At 38.5% G+C, this 22,345-nt stretch overlaps 2 protein-coding genes and 2 non-coding genes across 6 annotated transcripts; 1 reads left to right on the top strand and 3 right to left on the bottom strand.

Annotated features, from left to right (window-relative positions):
* The first annotated feature begins 101 nt into the window (after positions 1 to 101).
* On the top strand, positions 102 to 16,125 carry AGGF1 (angiogenic factor with G-patch and FHA domains 1). Of its 2 annotated transcripts, none has more exons than XM_072416295.1 (14): positions 102 to 572; positions 876 to 966; positions 1,881 to 2,077; positions 3,016 to 3,147; positions 3,297 to 3,482; positions 6,159 to 6,228; positions 7,901 to 8,012; positions 8,093 to 8,144; positions 8,418 to 8,519; positions 9,489 to 9,654; positions 10,022 to 10,104; positions 10,631 to 10,758; positions 11,576 to 11,675; positions 13,326 to 16,125. In XM_072416295.1, the coding sequence occupies exons 1-14, from the start codon at positions 336 to 338 to the stop codon at positions 13,518 to 13,520; spliced, it is 1,851 nt and encodes a 616-aa protein (XP_072272396.1). In that variant the 5' UTR covers positions 102 to 335; the 3' UTR covers positions 13,521 to 16,125. The 2 variants fall into 2 exon arrangements, with proteins under 2 accessions (XP_072272396.1, XP_072272395.1); XM_072416294.1 differs by lacking the exon at positions 6,159 to 6,228 and adding an exon at positions 6,585 to 6,843.
* A 1,386-nt stretch (positions 16,126 to 17,511) lies between these two features.
* SDHAF1 (succinate dehydrogenase complex assembly factor 1) lies at positions 17,512 to 22,081 on the bottom strand. 2 transcript variants are annotated; one of them, XM_072416298.1, is made up of 3 exons: positions 21,948 to 22,081; positions 19,646 to 19,999; positions 17,512 to 18,147 (listed from the first exon to the last, which is right to left on the bottom strand). In XM_072416298.1, exon 2 carries the CDS (start codon positions 19,970 to 19,972, stop codon positions 19,712 to 19,714), a length of 261 nt encoding a protein of 86 aa, XP_072272399.1. In that variant the 5' UTR covers positions 19,973 to 19,999; positions 21,948 to 22,081; the 3' UTR covers positions 17,512 to 18,147; positions 19,646 to 19,711. The 2 variants fall into 2 exon arrangements, with proteins under 2 accessions (XP_072272399.1, XP_072272400.1); XM_072416299.1 differs by lacking the exon at positions 21,948 to 22,081 and adding an exon at positions 21,616 to 21,758.
* On the bottom strand, positions 18,906 to 19,028 carry LOC140334409 (small nucleolar RNA SNORA47). The gene has a single exon (XR_011921537.1). It is a non-coding gene; the product is annotated as a small nucleolar RNA SNORA47 (small nucleolar RNA).
* On the bottom strand, positions 20,665 to 20,790 carry LOC140334408 (small nucleolar RNA SNORA47). The gene has a single exon (XR_011921536.1). It is a non-coding gene; the product is annotated as a small nucleolar RNA SNORA47 (small nucleolar RNA).
* Positions 22,082 to 22,345: the final 264 nt, after the last annotated feature.

The following is a 22,345-nucleotide window of genomic DNA, read 5'->3' on the forward strand; positions in this document are numbered from 1 at the left end:
AAATGGCGGCCTCAGTTCCTGGAATACAGTGACGTCACAGTGCGCCGCACGTAACACCAAACTGGGCGGAGCTAGGAACGAGTCCAGAGCGTAGGCCCAAAGTGTGACCCGTTCTGGTTAACTTTGTCATTAATCTTCGCATCACATTGTATTCCCTCACAAAGGACGCTTCTTTTTACTTCACTGGTATGAGCAAGATTCTCCGGACTATTGCCCTTTTCTAAGATGGCGGCTCGCCTTCGTATGACGTCATTATCGCGCCTAGCATCAGGAAGAATTTGGATTTTTCATACAGTAGTTGGGCGGGGATGTGAATAGTTTGTTAGGGGCCGGGTATGGAAGAAGAGGTAACGCTGGAGGATAATGTGCCGGTCCCTGCTCAGATATTCACCAAGGTGAATGAGGAAAGTGGGGCCCCATGTGCGGAGCCTACATTGTACCTCAGAGTCCAGGCTCTGGAAGAGGAGCTGAGGAGCTGCCAGGAGGAGCTGAGCACAATACAGAGACAGCTGAGCCACAGCCAGAGACTCCATCACACTGCAGAGAGCACCAATCAGGAGCTGAGGAGACAGGTGACACCCCAAATATTCACCCATGGGAATCTTCCAGGTCCAGGGGGTGCAATGGCAGTACCATTACTACCATTGAAACACATGGACCTAAAAGATCCATATCTATAAGTGAATATCAGATTCCCAGTTTTATAAATAGACTCCTATAGGTGATTGAAATCACCTATCTATGCCTCGTATAAATGAAGAGAACATATTCTGCTGAACTCCCACTTTGTATTTATTACCTCAGGTTCTAGCACTTTAATGGATTAAACAATTTCCTTTTATTGCAAAGGTATGATCACAATTTTTGTTCGGCAGGTGGAAAAATTATGTCAAGAAATCCATGAGCGTAATAAACCTGAGAAGACTGACAAGGAAGTCCAAACCGAGGATTCCTCTGCCTGGTCAGGTAAACCGAGACTTCTAATGTGAAAACTAAATATATCAAAAGGGGAAAAATTCATGATTTACCACCTACAGACATTCCGATTATAAACACAAAAATATCTTTATTATGGATTAATGAAAACGTACAGATAAACACTATAGGAATATTTCTGTACACCCTGACAAGGATATAACTGGGTGACATATTACATTCTACATGATTCCAATGCCTGTCACAGGGAGACTTTCTGCTTCTTTAGGGGATAAACAACATCAATTCTCACTCTCGCACTCTTTCATTCGCTCTCTCGTGCTGTCATGCTCTTTCTCTCGCTCTCTCTGGCGCTCTTTTTCTGTCTCGCACTCTTTGTCTCGCTCTCTCTCAACTGAACTTTAAACACAAAACCACAGGTCTGTGTTTTAACAAGAACATCTTTAGAGTTGCTCTATTTACTATGACTATTTTGTCATTTTTGCTTCAAATGCAGGTGAAAACTATTGTTTTATATCCATACCACTGGGCCTAATAAACGTCTCAGATGACATAAATATATTGAAGTGAAACGGCAAATGGTTAATAATATAAAACAAGAAAAGGGTGAAAGCTAAACGCTATGGTCCTGATTTATTAAAGCTCTCCAAGGCTAGAGAGCATACACTTGGGTGAACCTGGGTGATCCAGCAAACCTGGAAGGGATCTGGTCCAGGATTGAAAACATCTGCTAACAAATAGCAAATAACTTTTAAGAAAGCCATTCCAGGTTTGCTGGATCACTCATGTTCACTGATGAAAGTGTATCCTCTCCAGCCTTGGGGAGCTTTATTCAAGCCCCATGAATCTATATCAATGCTTCTGTACAGTGTAGTATGACACACACACCCACACCACACCACCACACACACTTTGTTATATGTGATGTGTTGGTGTATTTGCAGATTACTACAACTACTATTATTCCTACTATGAAAATCACAACACATGCACAACCACCAATGCAGATGCGAACCAGGAGAGTCATCCAGCCGAGGTGACCCCAGAAGCATCGGCTGCCGATGTACAGCAATCGCCCAGAACTGATGACACTCCATCTGCTGGAGGGGAACAAGAAACTGGCTATGGCCAACACGTTGCGGTAGGATGTCTTCTGTTGAACCTTATTGGATATAATATAATGTGGATGTTACACGGATGATAGAAACCTCCTTTTTTCCCTTAGATAGAAAAAGTTTTTCTTTCCTCTATTGCTGAAATACTTACATTTTATTTGCTACCATGGAAAGACCTCAAACCAAAGCATTCACACTGCCTATTTAAAAAGTCTAATGCACCTCATGTATATTGTAATGAATAAGGTATGTTGCTGTTGACAGCCCCTTACATTCCACCTATATTTAGTATTTAGAGAAGAGACCTTGAGGATTTCAGCACTGACAGGAGATGAAGTATAAGGGGAAGATTAGGTGTTACCTTTGGAGGTTGGGTTAAGAAATGTGATGGGGGTGAGAAAAGGCATTGAGTGTTAGGACCAGCTTTTATTTTGCCAGCCCAGACACTTGTGAGCCCATTGATTCAAACCCAAGTTGGCTTGATTTATTAGCTGTGGGCTACCAATGGTGAGTTTGCACAAACAGGGTCAGCACTTGCAGCTAAGCATGTACCAGACTTTGCATTTCCTCGTTGTCTCCTGTCATACTGGCATACAGAAAAATATGGCCAGATCACCACCAAGCTGGACAGGTCACTTTGCCACTTTTTTCGGAACTTTTTTTTTCCTGTTGCTTCTCCAGGGCACAAAGCAAAAGGTTTTAGCAAACAGCAGAAAAATGGCCTTTGCAGAGTTAAAAAAAAAAAAAAAAAAAAAAAAAAAGCATTTAGCTAATTAGTACTTTAGAAGTTAGCTACATTCTGGTCTTCTTTTACAGAACAATACTTATCAGTGGGTGGGACTGTGTATGGTTGTCTTCATGGCAATATGAACTATGTGTCTGGAAATGAATTCCATGCATTTTGTAAAGGTCGTTTTTCCCAATTGGTTAAATTTAAAAAAATATTAAAAATGTACTTTTTCAGGGTGAGGAAGAAACGTCACTTGCTGAGAGCCTCAGAGCAACTGCAGAAGCTGCTTTGTCCCAGACTGGATTTACGTATGATGAAAACACTGGCATGTACTACGACCACAGTACTGGATTCTACTATGACTCAGTATGTCTGTCTTTCATATTTAATTTGTTGTCAGTCAGTATTGTTTATGTAGTGTACAGAATGCTGGAACACAGAGATACCTCCATATTGATAATTTAATATATATGAGGGTGAAAGTATTTTTATTTATCATTACATTTACCAATTAGGAATCCCAGCTATATTACGATCCATCAACTGGAATATATTACTACTGTGATGTGGAGAGTGGCCGATACCAGTTTCATTCAAGAGTAGATCTACAAGCCTATATGGACAGCAACACACAGCCAATCAAAGAAAAGAAAGGAAGGAAGAAAAAACGTGAACCAGTCAGTGCGCAGGAAGAGGACAGGGTAAGTAACCCAACTTCACTCACTGTGTAATGAGCTGACCTGTCACTGAGCCTTGGATTTTGGAGTTGAATGTTTGCCATCCTTCACTACTTGGTGAGCCACCTACCTGGAACAAGCCGTGTGTATATCCCATGTCACACTTGATAATACCACTTGTTTTTAAGCCAATGACTTGTCAAGTACTGATGTAACACTAAAATAATAAGCCCGGCATTTACACCTCCAAACATATTCAATAAGGAGATGTTCCCTCGCTTCCTGTCCTGTGGACTCAACAGGAAGTGGGGGAATATTGCTGAAATGTGATTCGATAAAAAAAATAAAGGCATTAATTTGGAAAACACATTATTAACATTGTGAAATCAAAAAAAACGTTTTTTTATCAAAAACCTCATTAAAACAATACAAAGTTGCAATTCAATAAAAAAACATACATACAATACATATCTATACAAGAACATAAGGCTTACAATATTCTTGTCTCAATATCTTGTGCTATTATTATTACACAGTATTTATATAGCGCTGACATATTACGCAGCACTTTACAAAGTCCATATTCATGTCACTAGCTGTCCCTCAAAGCGGCTCACAATCTAATGTCCCTACCATAGTCGTATGTCTTTAATACAGTCTAAGGTCAATTTTGGGGGGAAGCCAATCAACCTAGCTGCATGTTTTTGAAATGTGGGAGGAAACCGGACTATAGAACACAGTATTGTGTCTTAAATGGATTCTTTATTATATTCAGACATTAATGTCCCCTCAAGTGTTTGCAGTTCTATGAATAATTAAATAAATCATTATTTTTTATGCCAATAATATTGTATAACCAAACAAGCATTTGGGAATCACTTCTCTGTCTCATGGCAGGTGGTTGAAGAATAGTTAAATCTTGTTTTAGGAAGTAATATATGACCAACATTATAAAAGTTTCTGTTATTATTATATGTCAGTATTGTTGCAATGATTACACTGTGATATCTATTGGTGCCGTCTGTTTTTCACATGGAAACTTGAGCTCTCCCAGCAGAGAAGAATGCAGATATATTTTCCATTTATGTAAGCACTTTGCTCTTCAAGGTCTAAAATTCTACATTGGAGAAAACTTACTGTTTGTAAAAAAAAAAAAAAAAAAAAAAAGGCAGTTTTTGTTGGGTCATAAAATGTTCTTGTCTTCTGCAGTTTTACATTGTATGGCCCCATGGGTTATACTACTGTGAAACTTGGTTTATATTTAGGTCAATGACCTCCAGTTCAGATATTTTTAGTACCTAAGCCAGTGGTAAGCCAGCACTGTGTTAGCATTGTAGCAGATGGTAGTTTGTACCTTTCCTGTATCTAAGTTTTCCAATCCTAAATCTCCACTTTCTACTCCTAAAGTAAACAAATGCCTCAGCCACTTTCCTAAAGCACAGCGACCTACACCTATGTATTGCTACTTGGAGGCTATGACTGTATATGTGGAAACTGGCACTCCAATTGTTTGTATACACATTTCAGGTAAAAGTTGGAATATGCTGAAGCAGATATGAGTGTTGGAAAAATAACAGCTAATATTGTATTCATTCTAACAGATGCAGCAGTTTGTAACAGGTATACTTGACATGGGTACAACACTATACCCCTCCAAGGTGTTATACCAGATTAGAGGCAGGAGTACCTGTCATTTCCTTTTTTTTCGCAATACTAGTCAATGGACAGCACGAGAAGTAAGAAAATATCCTAAAGGGAGGGGGCTGAAGAAAAAAGAAGGGGGTGCATTTGATTATGATGTTCTTGGTATCCTATATGGCAATGTTTCCTGACCTTTTTACTATATTGGGAACCTTTTAAATAGCAATTACATTTTCAGGGAACCCTTGCTATAATTACTATATCTACAGCTCACAGTACAATGGTGTTGTGGTCAGTAGGAAGAATTCCTCTTACATTGCTGGTCAGTGAGAAGAATGTCACCCTTACAGATAGCCAAAATGATCATTGGTAGTTGTCCTGAAAGGCACAAATTCCACATGCCTCAAGGAACCCCTAACACCCTCTGGGGAAACTTTAGGGTGCTATATGGTGTTTTTAGAGGACAGAAAAATGTAATAGGTTATAGTTTCATGCTTGAAGGATTTACCGGGCTTAACGAAAGAGTTCAGGTGCTTTAAAAGTGCCCTCATTCCTAAAATCTGACATGCAAAGCATCTGTACAAGCATTGTTTTTATTGCTTCCAGAGGCTTATGTGCAATAGTTTTATCATTGCTGTATCGACTGATTATCTATAGAAATGCTTGAATCTTCCAGCTACAGACACAGAAAAGTATAGGGACCCAAAGCACGCAATCTATATAACTACATTAAAAATGTAATCCAATTAGGGAGGCTTAAAACATTTTGCTGTTCATTTCTGCTTTTTACTCTATATACAGTCTAGCAAATACCATGAACATGTGCTTTATCCTGTAATTTATTTCTCTTATATTATCACCCAGCAAAATACTATTGTTTACGCTAGATTGTATTTTCTGAAAAATATCTTTTTACTGGAGGGCAGCCTCATTTAAATTATATATAAATATATATATATATATATATTACTTTTAAAATCTCCAGGCCCTGGTTTTATAAAGCTGCAGACATTGAATTCTGATCACCTCGAGCTATGCTGACTGTTATCCTGTATTTAGGTACAAAACTTGACAGAAAACATGGCTAGCTTAAGGATTTCTCCCTATGGATGCACATCATCTTATAAAGGTAGAGTTGTCTTCTTCATTTATTTTGATGGCTTTCAGTCCTCTAAATTTCTTCCAGTGATAGAATTTATTGATTACTGGGTTAGCATATAGGTTAGCATTCGTTTCCAAGCTGACATTATACCTTGTTTTTTATTATTCTATTTTATTGAAGTACGTTTCCATGATATTTGTCACAGAGCGTGCTACCTCTCTAGTGCTTACAGTTATCTCTAACACAATCACTCTCTGATCTGAGGACAAAGGATGAAGCAAATGCACCAGTGCTGGGAAAGCTCAACTTTCTTATAATTGGTTATCTTTATATGCATGGTTCTGGTGTCATTGTTCCTGAGTGTTGTCCCAATTTTTCCAAAGGCTTCAGAGATGAAAGAATCCTTTCCCTGTAGTACAGACCATGAAAGAGTTTGTCCATATGAAAGGGAAGAATCTACTAGTGGAAACAAGAAGCTCAAGCTGAGCAGTCAGGTGGCAGAGTCCAGTACCAGAGACAGCTCCTCTTCTGTAGATGACAGTGAACCAGAGGAGGGAGAACTCACTGACTCTGAGAAGACATCCAGTGATGAAGAAATGTCCAGTGCAGATAGTACTTCTACTCTCAACTCTGACACTGAAGGTGATCAATAGCAGCAAATGGCAGTCTGACGCCTTTCTTCGCTAATGATAATTGTTTTTTGTTATATTGTATCTTATCAGCCAATGCAAGGTGGAGGAATCCTATCCACAATGACATTTTGTTATGGATAGCCAGTTTTATAGAATAGGATTAGTAAAATAATTTTGTTTAATTCCTATGAATTTAAAGTAAATGTTAATTTTTTTACCAAATTACCAGTGGAGAACACAGAGGGGTTTACCGTTGAAGTAGCTAATAGAACCACTGTTTGTTCTTGGATTTTATTATTCATCATACTGTGGTGAGGGAATTACAAGAGGTGGGTAGTGGTTGTGATGAATTAGGTAAGGTGTATAATAGGTTTAATTTAGCCCTCAGCTTTTAGATACACACAAACTATGATACTGGAAAGGAGAATGGCAGCATAACCAAAAAACCACATGGGTATACTGCCTGTCCAGTAACTACCCTGAGCACAGACTAAAGTCCTACCACCATGGCTAACTTCATTATATTATTTAATAGAGAAGGTAGCACTGTATCTCAGATTGGGCAGAAATGTACAGCCTGGGCATAGCATAAAGGTGACCGCAAAGGAACGCCAGGATCAATTTGAATACTAATCCAGGTATTTGCAGTTTTTCAGCATTATCAGTACTTTATAGACATATTGGCCAGATTTCCTTTTTATTTTGTTCCCCATGGAATAGTTTCAAGATCCTCAAAATTGCCCCTAGTAAATACTAAATGGTTCCTAAATATATCATTAGCAGGGATCTCCCCAGACCTCTTTACCTGGGTAGTGTGCCCAGCTAAAGGAGTCTGGGGAGAACAATGCTATAGCAACCAATTATCTATGTTGTACTTCCAAGTTTGCATATAAATATATTTGAAGCCTGATGGGTTCCTTTTGAGAGAAAAAAAGTGTTTGACGCATTACAAACTTAAGAGCTATGATGTTTTGTTTTAAGCAGTGATGAAGCAAGTGTTTCTCTTTATACTTTCCTTTAATCTGTCAGTCCACTGAAAATACCTTTTATCTTCTGTTCTTGTGCAGATGCAGAGCAGATCTGGCCTCCATGTATTCGGGTGATAGTGGTGAGATCACCAGTGCTTCAAAAAGGATCCCTGTTCATAATTACAGCTGTAAAAAGTGCCACTATTGGGAGGTAGGTAGAGCTCGGGGGAGGTAGAAAGGATGGGGTGTTTGCTTGTGATTACAGTAAATTACAAGGTTTTATTTTCTTAGGGAGAAGGACATGGGGCATACAATTCGTATCCCAGAAGTTGGTGTCAGTAAGGTAAGTAGTGTCATCTCCACCACTATTCACAATGGAATAAAAACAATCGTGATCCTAACCTTTTGTGGGATGATGCTGGAATCTGTTACTGAGCAGCTCAAAAATTTGAAATGTTTTTTCCAAATGATGCCCTCAATTCTGTATTTTGCTGTTCCAGTTACACAAATTCCTGCCATTTTATTCCTATCCAATAGATTTACACATATGTAATACTAAATATATTAAATTCCTGTTGTAAATTCTGATAACACCAAAATGCTTATTTCCCTTTAGTTTCATGCAGAAGTGCACTTCGACCACAATTTGCAGAGTTATGTACTTGTCGATCAAGGCAGCCAAAATGGCACTGTTATTAATGGCAACCAAATCCTGCAAGTAAGTGTACAACATTGTAGTGTGCATGCAAATCAAAGATTGTATATAGTTATTATTATTATTATTACATGGAATTTTTATAGTGCCAACATATTAAGCAGCACTCTACAAAGTCCATAGTCATGTCACTAACTGTCCCTCAAAGGGGCTCACAATCCTTACCATAGTTATATGTCATTACCACAGTCTAAGGTAATTTTAGGGGGAAGCCAACTAACCTAACGGCATGTTTTCGGAATGTGGGAGTAAACCAGTTTACCCAGAGGAAACCCACGCAAACACGAGGAAAACCTGCAAACTTCCTGCAGATAATGTCTTGAGATTCGAATCTGGGACCTAGTGCTGCAAAGGCCAGAGCGCTAACCACTAGGCCACCGTATAGATAGGTAAAAAAATATACAAAAAGTCTTAAATATATAGACAATTATAAATAGGAAAGCAGTTAAAATACAAATAATTCCTTTAATCCAATGATTGGTAAATGGGTATAATTGCATAACAAAAGTGTTTTATAGATAGGAGAGAGAAATACATCCTAAATATAAATCAGATTGTAAAATTTTCTGGGTAAATGTTTAAAATACTTAAGGATGTTTGTTTATGAACCAGTAAATATGATATTCACAAAACATTCTCTGGTGGAGAATCAATCACTGCCATTGACAACACAGGAACAGATTCTGTACAGAGAATGTGAGCTAAACTGGTTCAACAATAAACTGATTCTTAAAGCTTTCAGTTCCAGTGAATGTTCCCTTGCAGTGTGATAACTGCTATACATCTGCATAGTTAGTGATCTTTACTACCTCATTCATATGGCGCATTGATTTTCTCTGCCATATCTTTCAAAGCTTATTTTTTCCTCATAAATTAATGTTTCTTTTAAATTTGTCCTAAAAATAATGATTCATTCTCATGCTTTCTATACTTGCTGTGCACAATATTATTTCACATTCTGTGTATTCAAAGCCTAAAACAGTGGGTGAGCCCTATGTGCTACATCATGGTGATGAGGTTAAATTTGGGGAGACTGTCCTGTCCTTCCATGTGCACCCTGGCAGCGAAACCTGTGATGGATGTGAGCCTGGGCAAGTCAGAGCACATCTTCGTCTGAATCAGAAAGAAGAGGGCTCAGGTAAGGCTGGTTATTTTTTGCCAAATGCAACAAATGGACTCTATGGGTCTGATTTAATAACGTTCTCCAAGGCTGGGGAAGATACACTTTCATCAATAAAGCTGGGTGATCCAGCAAATCTGGAATAGATTTCTTAAGTCATTTGCTATTTGTTAGCAGATGTTTTCAATCCTGGACCAGATCCATTCCAGGTTTGCTGGATCACCCACTTTCACTGATGAAAGTGCATTCTCTCAAGCCTTGGAGAACTAATAAATCAGGCCCTATTGATACAGTTCAAGCTGAAGCAAAAATAATTCTGTGAAAGGATAGTAAGGTTCTCTGTTTATTTGCTGAATAGTGGGAATGTTTTTTCTTTTATGTACAGTTGGCCCACTCCTAAGTAAAGAAGAAAAGGAAATGTTGAGACGACGTGGACTTAAAAAGATCAGAGAGAAGTACGGCCTACAGGTAAGAGACAACCAACATTTTATTTGGAATTGAGATTATTAAATGTGTATCCAAAGTTTTATTTTAAATAAAAAGGTCTTAAAACCCTGGCAAGTATATATATAATTTTTATTCAGGGGGAATATCCTTTCTGTTTGTCCTGGGTACAATTAGCAAAGGAAATCTAAAATTTTATGTAAAATTTTACCAAATTAGAAATGGAGGAAAAATCTTTCTATTACATGACACCTATTTCATTAGCCTGGAACTTTCCCCTCACTTCCTGTTTTGTGTCTGGGACAGGAAGCAAAGAAGAAATTCCCAAATGTCCACAGTTATTTTGTTTTGTCGTTTTCATTCTAGTTTTAGATATATTAAAGATCTAAGCAGTGGCATTGGTGTCTTTACGCAGAGCAGATATAAGCACATAATGCAATTTCTTTATTAAGCGCCAACATATTATGCAACACCCTGCCTGAACGAGCTTACAATCTTCTTGTTTTGTAATTTATACTCTGAAGTAGTTACCGGCTTTATTTCCTATTAGGGTGTAGACTATGAAGACAACAAAGTGCTGAAGAATCCAAAGTACAAAGACAGGGCAAGCAGACGGCGTGAGGTAGTGGGAAGTGAAGGTACCTTCCAGAAAGAAGACGCTCCAGCATCTGTACACATGTAAGCTTCATCATGATATATGGCAATCTCTGGTTTAGCTTTCATTTCCTGTGTGATTGTCCTTATTTTATTTTCCTGCTAATACAACCACAAGGCTACTACTATATCTACTCTGTAACAGTACTGGTAATCCATTACACTGAGGTATCCTTCTCTGTATACCCAAAATGTGGACACCCTCCTAAATCTGTGATTACCATAATTGGTACTGTTAATTCTTCAGCATATAAAGACAATGGTGTCCATCCAACATTGTGGCTTCAGTTTAGGGAAGCCTTTTTTCTAGCATGACCGTAGTGTTGTGAATAAGGCCGATAAAAACACAGATTGACAAGCTTTGTGTGGAGGAGCACATGTGGCCGGCACAAAGCCCTGACCTCAACGTTTTTGGATGAATTAGAACAAGTGGTGAACCTTCTTAACTTGACGTGACCTTTTTAACTTTTTTCAAAAATCATGAGGAAAACCTTTCAGAAGGGTGTTTTTTCCACAAATTCATAATCATTCTTATGGTTTTGAAAATGAACATCAATCAACTTCATATAGGTGTCAGGAAAAATCATCCACAGACTCCTGGCCTTATTCTATTTACCCATACTATGGTGGGGAGCAAGCTTGGAGAATTCCACTCTAGAGTCATAACATAATTTACACCAGTGGCTGCTAACATCTGGCCACTACATTCTCCACTGTTCTCCAGATTTTAGAAAAGTTATTCTGCATGGAATAGTACCTAGAAATAGAAAAAATAAAAAAAAAAGGCGATTTCGCTGTGAAGTAACAGTGGCAATAAAATGACTTATGCTTTTTTATGCAGTGAAATCAGTGACAGTAACAAAGGAAGGAAAATGCTTGAGAAGATGGGATGGAAAAAAGGTGAAGGACTGGGCAAGACTGGTGATGGCATGAGAGATCCGGTAAGCTGTCACATTTATCTTGATTGTTCATATTGCTTCAGTGATTCATTCGGACACTACGTTAGTCCAGCCAAGTAGTGGAATGTTCGGCCGTGGTGAAGGTTTTACCAGGGATGGTGGGAGGTAATGATATCTCTGTAGAGATTGTTCACTTCAATGCCAAAAATGTTGGAACCTTACTCCCAAATTTTTTTTTTTACTGGGCCCTAACATTCTTCTTCAGCTACAACTCTGACTCCCAAGGCTCAAATATTAGCATAACTCTTTGCTGAGTCGTGTACTCATTTATATTTTAATAAACTTGTGGTTCCAAGTGCATCTTAAACAAGACATTACCTTCAAATTTTACTTTGGCCTCCCTTGACCTGCAGAGCTCTAATATCAGCACAATCTTATCTAGATACAAACACTCCAAAGAAGCAATGGTCTAATTCCAGAGAAAGGTCTATCACATAGTCACATAGATTTTTTTTGTTTTGCTTAGGTAATGGCTATTTAGAAAATGGCATCTACCTTTATTAGGTTGCATGGTGTTCTTTCCTGCTAATATGCAGCAAGTTCTAACTTCAGGCTTTAGGGACCACTGGACATGGAGATGAAAGTATGCATTTTACAAACATTTTAAAAATAATGTTTATGTTTGTGAAGAAAACTGGCAATTATTAACACTCAGAGATGAGGTGATGATTGCCAGACCACATGCTTTTATCTGCTTGCAGTGCCAATATGCCAGAAGCAGCAAGCTCTTTTTTGCTCAGTAAAAATACAATCTTCATCCTCTTGCAAAACTAGAAAACTGCAATATTTGCCTACTCTCCAGTGCTGTACTAATGCTTACTAATTGATCTAGCGGTTTTATCAAAGAAAGTAGTAATCAGCATCAAGACAAGGTCCTTTCACACTCCCGGAAATGGCCAAAGTGTGCACACTATTTATGAGCTGTAAAATACTTATTAATTATAGGGTGCAGGCCCAATTTGTGCGCGTACATGAAGCACCATAATATAAAGGTTCTGTACTGTATACACTCTATACATGGATCTCTCTTGTACTGAAATATAGTTGTATTAATAAACAGGAATTATATAGCGCCAACATATAACACAGGGCTGCACATTAAATAGGGGTTCAAATGATAGATACATACAGTGACACAGGAGGAGAGGACCCTGCCCCAAAGAGCTTACAATCTAGAAGATCAAGTTGTACATAATAGAATCCAGTGAATGGTAGTTACACTTTCCAGTCTCTGGCTTCTGTTTCCTTATACACATGAGATTACCATGTATTAGATAAATAAATGTCTTTCTGAATGGATTGGTAGTCGTGTTGGATGCACCAAAACATGAAAAGTTATTTTACTGCACACTTTTCATTGCCCATTTTGACATTTTACAAAGTTAAAAAATACTTTTCTGGTGAATTATATCAACTTATAATAGACACATTTTCAGGTTCTTGTAGTAAATTCTTTTGGACCCTGAAATAATTCAATGCACATTTTTAGATTTGTATTAAGTCACAATAGCAAAATCTAGTTTACAGTGAAACCATTTTTTAAACCCAATACAATATGTTGATGTACCTCAGAATTGTTCTGTCATGCTTTAGCTATTTTTTAACCTGGTGATACTTTCTCTGTTGTATCAGATTCAGCTCCAGCTACATAAGAAGCAGGCCGGTCTGGGTGCACACAACGCTACCTCCATAGAAGACGTGCAGAGTCCATCAAACAACAAGAAGAAGAATTGGGAGAAAGCACGGGAGAGATATGCAGAGAATTTCCAAGATGATAATAAACCCAAAACACAGAAAACCCCTTCCTGGGTTAGGAGCTCACAATAGCATCAGTGGATTCATTATGAATTTTATTTAAATGGTAATATATGGACTGCATATATATTTTAATTGAGTGGCAATTGTTGGGTCAGCATTTGGCAGGAAAATGTAATTTGTAAACCAAAAAGAATTATTTTTTTTTTTTTTTTTTTACTTTCTCATTTTTTGATTTGTGAAAGCTGAAACTTGGGCAATAAGAAAAAAAACTTTACCCTTGCATTAGGGTTAACTTCTGCCTAGAGAATGATAACGAAGGTAATATATTTACCTTTATCCCCTATTCATACTGTAGCTAGGGTTATTCTCTGCATTCATTGTCCTGGGTTCGGGACAGGCCCTGGATGTGCTTGTGTGCAATTCAGGACTGCACAGGATCAGACACACAGCATGGAAGTTTTAGGAAGGAGAAATAATGTAAGTATCAAATCAACTATCATTCATTGTACCCCCTTACACAGAGGAAGGGGACCACTGCACATATGATTTTTTAAGCAGGATTTAGCACCAAATATACCATTAAATACAAAAAAAAAAATCACACATTTTATCCTGAAATCGATTGTTTGGTTAGTAGTAAAGGAATTATACCCAATGGCAATATTGTGACTCAGCCAGTGTTGAAGTCAAGAGTCACTGTCAGAGCGTGAACAAAGGGGTTCAGCTAAAATTCCTAGAGATCTGCTTTGAGAAAGCCATTTAATCCCAGACTGATGGGCAAGATCTGCTGTTATAGAGAATCCAGTAATGTTAATTGAATTAATCAGCACACTGAAAAAGTTTTATCTTTTTGTCTGGAATTCCTTCTAAAGAAAAACAACTGTTAACTTTCTCCTACATTAGTGTGCCTTCAAATTCATTGTTGTAATTCTGCAGTGTAAAATACAAAGCACTGCTCCATCTAATGCAGATTTAGTGATGCTGCTACTCCGTCTCTCACTATTTTCCTTACTGAATGCTCTGATAATTAAAGCAGAGCTCTGCCTTTACCAAAATGGCTGCCTACATACAGAACAAGGCATTGTAGATCAGTAATGGGGTGGGGGCGAGCCCAGGCAATACTGGTGATTAGACCTCTGTCATCTACCTATCTTTGGGACAGCTTCCAGAGATCATTTCCTGGGTGGGATTGACAGAATGGGAGGCAGTATTTACAAGCCCCCTTTTTTATTTTAATAGACATTAGGGTGGTGAGGTTTTATAGGTCAGGTCATGTTATGCAAACAGTCTGGTAGAAGCCAGCTCCTGTTGTTTCCTTATGCACAAAATAACGTGGGACTATTGATGCCCTTGTACTCTTTTCTTTGAACATTTGATGGGAACTGAATGATAGTGCCCCCCCATGCCCAATATATATTTATTTAAAATATTCACCATTATATTACCACATACAAGGATTGGAACTACATTTACCATTATCAAATTTGGTCTTCTTATCTGTCTAATCCTGCATTGTAAGGGTTATTTATGAGTTTGGAATTCCCTTCTTACAGTTGTGAATATATTCAAAATTGTTGGGGGATGGTTCACCTGAATATAGAACTGCACTTTGTGGCGCACTGGAACCTTCAGATCCCTATATAAACAAAAATATTCAACATAGCTCTAGCGTGCAAAGCCACAGCTCCATCTTTTGCCTTTATATCCTATCAATAAACAACTGCAAAGCCCAAGTCCATGGAAGTGGAAAGAGGATGTATGGAACCTTTACTGGGTTTTTAGTTTTGCATGTGACTCTGTTGGTGAGTTTTCCCCTCATTGGTGGCTGACACACCAAGAGAGGAAGTAAAGGGAATGGGGTTCACCGACAGAGACAGGCACAGCCATCATTTAAACCTGATCAAGGTTCTAATTTGTCCCACTGTACCAAGAACTGTGTTGTTGTTGCTGTCATTGTTCCCATTGAAAAGCTTCCTCATAACACTGGCCACATTAAGAATTTGATACTGTAGTAAACCTTTTCTACTCTACTATCCAAAAGAAAAAGTCAGTCTGATTATTATCCCATATTTGACACCAAATACTGCACTAGCTTACAAATTAAGAGCTAAATTCCTGGCAGACACCGGTAACACAATGAATTAATACTTCCCATCCATTTACGGACACAGGAAGGCTGAAATCTTAAATCTATACTCCTAAAACTTGGTAAACATTAAAAAAAGAAAAATGTGGGGGCAGCTCAGGGTAAAATCCATCCTACTATCAGTATGCTCATTTTTTTTTAGACTTCAAAATTTAACAAATGGAAGAGGTTTGTATCATGAAGCAGAGTTGCATAGATGCCATAGTAAATTCTTTCTTGTTTGCCTCGCAGACTTAAGATAGAGGTCATTCCAGTTATCCTTATTGTTTCAGACTGGATTAGGTGATAAAGAAAAACAAAACCTGTTAGGCTACATCCACACGTCAGATGAATCTGGAGTGTGTACAGCAGTCTTTTTCCTGACGACTGTCCCACCAGATCCACGAACAAGGAACAATCATAAAAAGTGAAGGGGAGAGTGCGCAGTCGGGTGCAACTCCACCCCCCCCTTTTAATAATCCTGTATGTACAACACTTGTTCATGCACCGTTCAACTTTTTGTCGTTCTAAATGATTGTGAAAGATCCTTTCTAACAAAAATTATTGCACGCGTGTAACAGGACTTTGGCAAATACACACATGGGGTCCTAACAGACCTTGTATCAGCTCCTTGCAGCACACCTCAGGCTAGGTGAGGAAGAAATTACACAAAAAGCCAATATGTCCATACACTGACATGAAGCAGATTACCAGAAAGATAAATGCACACTTTTATTTCATTTTCTACTGACTAAACTGCAGAAGAAAAAAAAAAAAGGTGGTTCACCCCTTAGGCGAGGCTGTGCAAGTTTTGGAATTTACCACAGACACAAATTCTTTGAAAGGTAATAAGGTTTTTTTTTTTTTTTTTATATAGATGTTCATATGTGTACCTAGTTGTTTGCCTGGAGTTCAGCAATACAATGAAATGTTGCATTATATTTTTTCCTCAGTGGCATAAAATACTGTCCAGGAAAGCTGTAATGTATTATTTTTACTATTCCTGTTTAATGTATGTTCCATTCAGGCAGCAGGATTTTTAAATGGTGTCCTAGGTTCTGCATAACTGCAAAACCTCATCTTGCCTTAGCAAATGTCATCTTATTTCTTCTGTGAAGAATTTTACAAACGTAATATACTGAAATCACAATTGTAAATTTTAATAAACCTCATACTTTTTTGAATGATCATGTATTGTGTTAATTTTTTTACTGAAAGAAGATCGAAGTTTCACTTTAATAAACCTTTGTAAATAGAAAATATAAGCTTGATTCCATGGGATACACAAAGGTTAGGATTCTTATGTAAAGGGGTGATTTTATGTAAAGGTGTAATTTTTTAATCACCCATAATTATGCCAATCATTGCAAAGCATTTGTGTTGAATTCCTATTGCATTACAAGATAGCACTTTTTTCTGCTTAAAACATGTTAACCAATGATTATGTGGTAACTGAAAAGAGCAATTATTGTCATTAAAGTTCTAGGGCAGGTCACATCCCAGAAAGACATTGGCATAAAATGAACCAAACACTGCTTGGATACTTTAAGCACCTAATTCCCAGCACACATTCTATTGTGATTTATTTGAGAATGCCTGGTTTACCTAGCAAAATGAATGTTCATTATTATAGTAAATAAGCGGTTTTAACTTTGAACATCCAGTTATGTGTTACCTGAAATCCTGATTTTTTTTTCCTTTAGTTTTCCAAAATATGATTGGGTATTCACAATGAAAACACAGCTTCACTTTATTCAGTTTGAAAAGTGAACATTTACTTTGCTAGGTTAACAACCATACTCCTTTATTAAAATAACTTGAATGAATTGGTTGTGAATTCCACCATGGCATATTACCCTGTGGAATGCCAAATCAAAGGTTCAGCTGCACTTCTAAATGCAAATCTGCTTGAAACAAATGAAAATAACACTTGGATCTTTTAATACTAAACAAGAATTTATTTTGATTATTTATAGTCCTTGTAAATCATTTAACATTTACCGAGAACACAAAATAAATTCAAACAGAACAATAGGGGATGATTATCAACAGGTTGACACAGCTTACAAGACATAAGGCACCTGCTTCAAGTAGTCTATTTAGAAATGTTTTTACCCAGGATTCGCCCAATTTCTAGCCTAAATGTACACATTGCCCACCTTGGATTATATTACAAATTATGTAAATCAACTTTTACACATTCATTTTTTAAATTGAATCTAATGTGAAAAATGGGTAAAACATTTATAAATAGACAACCAAAATTTCACAATGGTAGCCTCCAAAAAACGAGAAAATAATGGATCTGAAACCATTCTCAAAAGGAGATCCACAGAGACTGCCACTAAGATAAAAATCTTTACAAAGTAATATTCTGGACAGGTATATTTACAGACAGATTGATCTTAGAAATTTCAGATGATGAATGTGAGGGTCCTCTGGTATTTGTAGGCTTGATGCAGAAGCCATCATCCTCACTGTATGTATTCATGGCAAACACGAGCCAGTGAAAGTATTGTGCACGGCTCCGGAGGTTTCTGTATCATCGTGTTGTATCTCACGGGACCAGACCTAAGAAAGAAAAGCATAAATAAGGTACATTACAGTGCCTGTTATTGGGATTTACGCATATCATTTTTAGGAAGCACTTATAGTCAAAAAGAATATAATTATCTTCACACAAAATGCTCATTTTTCCTGAAAGACAAGAATTGCCTCTGCCAGTGTATTCAATGTAACACGGCTGCTCTACCCACTGACAATTAGAATTATGTTTCGGCTTCCTGAAACATACTGACCAATGAAGTCTTACAGATATCTAAATCCTCCACCCAACTTTAATAAAAGAAGTGCTACCTACAATGGACCTCTCCTAAAGCAAACGTGATGGTCAGGTAAGTGTAAGTTTTGGCACTTACCAATAGTAAATACGTTTGCCTGCCTAAATCCCATTCCTAATGCTCACGTGTTGGTCTAGAAAAGGCTGGGATTTGGCTGTGGCAGAAGAGTTTTGGAGACTGCTGTGCTTAGAAATTCCTCCAACCAATCTCTACATCAATACAAGACACAGTGCAGGACACAATAGTGACATGAAGGTCAGTGACTGACAGCAGCATGAGAAACAAGACACGTCTGCAAAAGTCAAGTTCCAAAAAAAGCTTCAGCAGATGGACACCCTTCATTAAGGCAGAGTTTGGAGGTACAGGCAGTGGGGGAGAGGTAGATATACACTATCCCTTTCACAGGTGCATCTGTTAAAGCTTCCTTATGTGAAATAGAATCACTTTACTACAGTTTGAAATACAAAACACACAATTAAGTTGTTGTTGTTGCTAAATGCAATTTAGATTCCCAACGGGGATGGGAAGTCAACAAGCACAAGCAACATTACTCTGGGAGGAAATTACCAGTAAGAGCAGTAGAGGAGACTGCTCCACCTTCTCATGCCTCCGACTCATTTCAGGTGAATTTTGCTTCAAGCTGAGCCCTGGATAAAATGCCTGCTGTGGGACTCTGCTGTTAGAACAAGCTGTAAGAGGTAACTTTAGCAGACTTCAAAGAGACCCTGGACTGGAGAGAAAGGCAAGTGTGATATATATATTATATATATCATTTCTGACAATTCACAGAATACAAGGTGTTCTGTGACACCAAGAAGATAAGGGGAAGGTGAAAACAGAGCCATAGTTCTCATATTGTAACACCAGAGGTACAAGGAGGGTGGTGGGGGGGGTGTATTGTTTAGCTTCATCAAACTCTCAATTGTCCAGTAATGAATGGGGACATTTTACTCCCACCCTGGTCATTTATAAAATATTATTATAAATATGAACATTTTTCCAATTATTGGTTCTTAGTTTTCAGAAATTGCCTGCGCTAACCAATTGTTTTTATCCACAAATTTGATTGCGCAATAAATCAGCCTGCATCAGTCTTTTTTGTATTGTACTGAATAACAGTTTTATGAAAAAGAATATATTAAATTTCACTTATGTATTATTTACATGTATGGGAGACATTGGTTTTAACACAATGAAACCATTCACAGCAAGCAATAATAAACAAATACCTATTTATATTATTTTGGTAGGAATCCCAAAGGTAAGTCCATGTGCAGAAGCCTCCTCTCTATAAGTTATGTAGATTCAGATGAGTCCGAAGGGGGTTTGATGAAAGCCCCAAGCTGTTTTGTATTCACATCTTTCAGCTGTTCCAGTTGCCTACGGCCACGGCGCACCAGATACTCAATGCGCATAATCTCAGTCCTTGGGATCTTGGCTTTCTTCTTGAACTCATGCTGGATTTGTGGAAGGGACCCTGGCTTGTCTTTGCCTGCCCGTAAAAACTGTTTATACAGACTGAGGACTTGTTTCTGGAGGTTGCTATGTCTTATCATTATATATCACATCACTGGACCAAAGCTCTAAAAAGACAAAGCACATATTGATAAATTAGCCAAAACAATGCAAAGGAATTGGGGGCAATCTACAGTCTCATAATAATCTTGTCTGTGTTCCCTTTATGCTTCTTCCTACATCACACCCACTGCTAAGCCCAAACTCTCACATAAGCAAGAAAGATGCAACTCAGTTTTCTCCCCAGACCCTTTTAGCTCGGCGCACCACCCGGCACTTTACAGAAACCACCCTGCTATTTTTGGATGGTTACTGAAGAGTTAGGTCACAATACAGGGGCTGCCACCCGCCTATAATTTCTTCCCACGCCGCTGGAAACAATTTCTGGGTTGACCACTGCAACTGTTTTACCTTGAAAGCTGCAAAAGAGCGGGATGGGGTGGGACTCTTGGCATAGACACTTTGCCCTGCATGAGAAGAATGATTGTCTATTCTTAGAAAATTAAAACTTAAAAGACAAACTCTAGGCAGTGGGGGAAGTATCACACAATGGGAGGGGGGTTATTGAATGGTGGGAAGTAGTGAAGGTTTTAGGAGACAGAAGAAGATGGTTAGGCACGTTGCATCTGACTGCTGAACCACTTACTCCAACTTCAATATATATTGGGGTGGCATAGATAGATCCCTGGCATGATGGAGTGGTAACCTTCCCCCAGTCTGCAGTGTCTATATGCATATGCAGCATGCACGCCTATCCACACTAAGAACAGGCAGATATAATGCACATGCAATGTTACTGTTGGAGGATATTACCAGTAAGAAGCAGTACAGGAAACTGCTCTACCTTCTCAAGCGTCCATATAAAGTATCTATGTAGCTCCACCATATGTGACCCAATAATTTTTACTATCCACCCCCTGCAAACAAACATTTTGTGATTTGCAGCACAGCCAGAAACTGAGAAATTTGAGAGAGAACCTGTACTGAGAGAATTACAGAGACAACAATCACTGACCTCCTACTAGATGACCTGTATGGAGTGAATGGCTCTAAACACAACTGCAAACCTGAACTCCCCAGCTTTGTATCAGAGCCTTAGTGTGGTGATGATGGCGAAGCAATGTGGGATTTTGGAAGGAGAAACCACTATATGATAAATATTTCAACAAAGGTCATATAGGTGAACGTGTTCCCCAGCCATATTAGGTAAAGTAATCAGGTTCATGTAAAGGCAGCCCCCACATCAACTACAGGTAGTCCCCGGGTTAAGGACATCTGACATTCAGACGACTCCTAGATATGAAAGGAGCTTCCCTGCTCTACCTGCTGGATAGGGGGAGGGGGCAATTTGCATGACTTGCAGAAGAAAACTTTTGCTAAACACAGCTGAGGTTGTGGGTGATCTTAGGAACTGAGCTCTCTGCAACCTCCTGTAACTCTTTAATGACCAAGAAACTCTGCAGTCAAAGCATGCAAACTCTGCATATCAAAGCACAGCTTGTCACACAACGTCTGACAACTCCATAAAGTTGTTTTTTTTTTTTTTTTTGCTTTGTTTTTGAATATCTCAGTAACTGACACCATGCTACCTAATAATATGTTAAGACAAACATCTGTCCTAATTGCATTAAAATAATGTACACATTACAACTTACATAAAAACTCAACTTAGGAACAAACTTACAGTCTCGTATGTAACCCAGGGACTACTTGTAATGATTGGCCCTACTCACTGCCTAACTGGGACAGCCCTTAGGTTGATTCCTATTGGAGCTTTACAAGGCTGGCAACGCCCTCCACATAGTCACATGACGATATTGTGCCATACACAGAGCTGACACCTCCTTATCACATGTACCACTTACATAACAACAATATAATTAGCATGAGCTGACATCCACTGAACACACAAATCCCCTCTGTGTGCACTAAGCTGCCCGGGGACTGCACCCTCCAGCAGCATTCCGAGATACAGACAGCTACACATTACTGGCTGCCCAATAAATTCCCACCTACCGACACCGGAGCTCACAATGACCTTCCACACCATGCAGCCGACAGCTTCCCGGATGTGATGATACAGCACAAGAGAGATAGAACTTCATATATCCGGTTCACAACACATGTCTGCTGCCACCAGCTGTCTGTATAATATTACTACAAGATACGTCTATCCATAGCATAAAGCGCGCCCTCCACTGCCCCCTATAGTCTGCATAATATTACTACAAGCCACCTATATCCGCACAAAGCGATCCCTCTACTGCCACCTACTGTCTGTAAATCCGTACCACAAGCTACCTCAACCCGGAGTTCACAAGGAGCCCTTTGCTGCCACCAGCTGTCTGTATGCTATTACTACATGCTTTGTCATCAAGATTGATTTACTCTATTATTATTATTATTATTATTAT

This window comes from Pyxicephalus adspersus, chromosome 6, assembly GCF_032062135.1.
Source record: "Pyxicephalus adspersus chromosome 6, UCB_Pads_2.0, whole genome shotgun sequence".
NCBI lineage: Eukaryota > Metazoa > Chordata > Amphibia > Anura > Pyxicephalidae > Pyxicephalus > Pyxicephalus adspersus.

Bases quoted from the DNA above. Each gene is read 5' to 3' on its own strand.
- AGGF1 (XM_072416294.1), top strand. From the start codon at position 336: ATGGAAGAAGAGGTAACGCTGGAGGATAATGTGCCGGTCCCTGCTCAG. The intron at 573-875 runs GTGACACCCCAA...TTTGTTCGGCAG, and splicing joins ATCAGGAGCTGAGGAGACAG to GTGGAAAAATTATGTCAAGA. The intron at 8,145-8,417 runs GTAAGTAGTGTC...ATTTCCCTTTAG, and splicing joins CAGAAGTTGGTGTCAGTAAG to TTTCATGCAGAAGTGCACTT.
- SDHAF1 (XM_072416298.1), bottom strand. From the start codon at position 19,972: ATGATAAGACATAGCAACCTCCAGAAACAAGTCCTCAGTCTGTATAAA.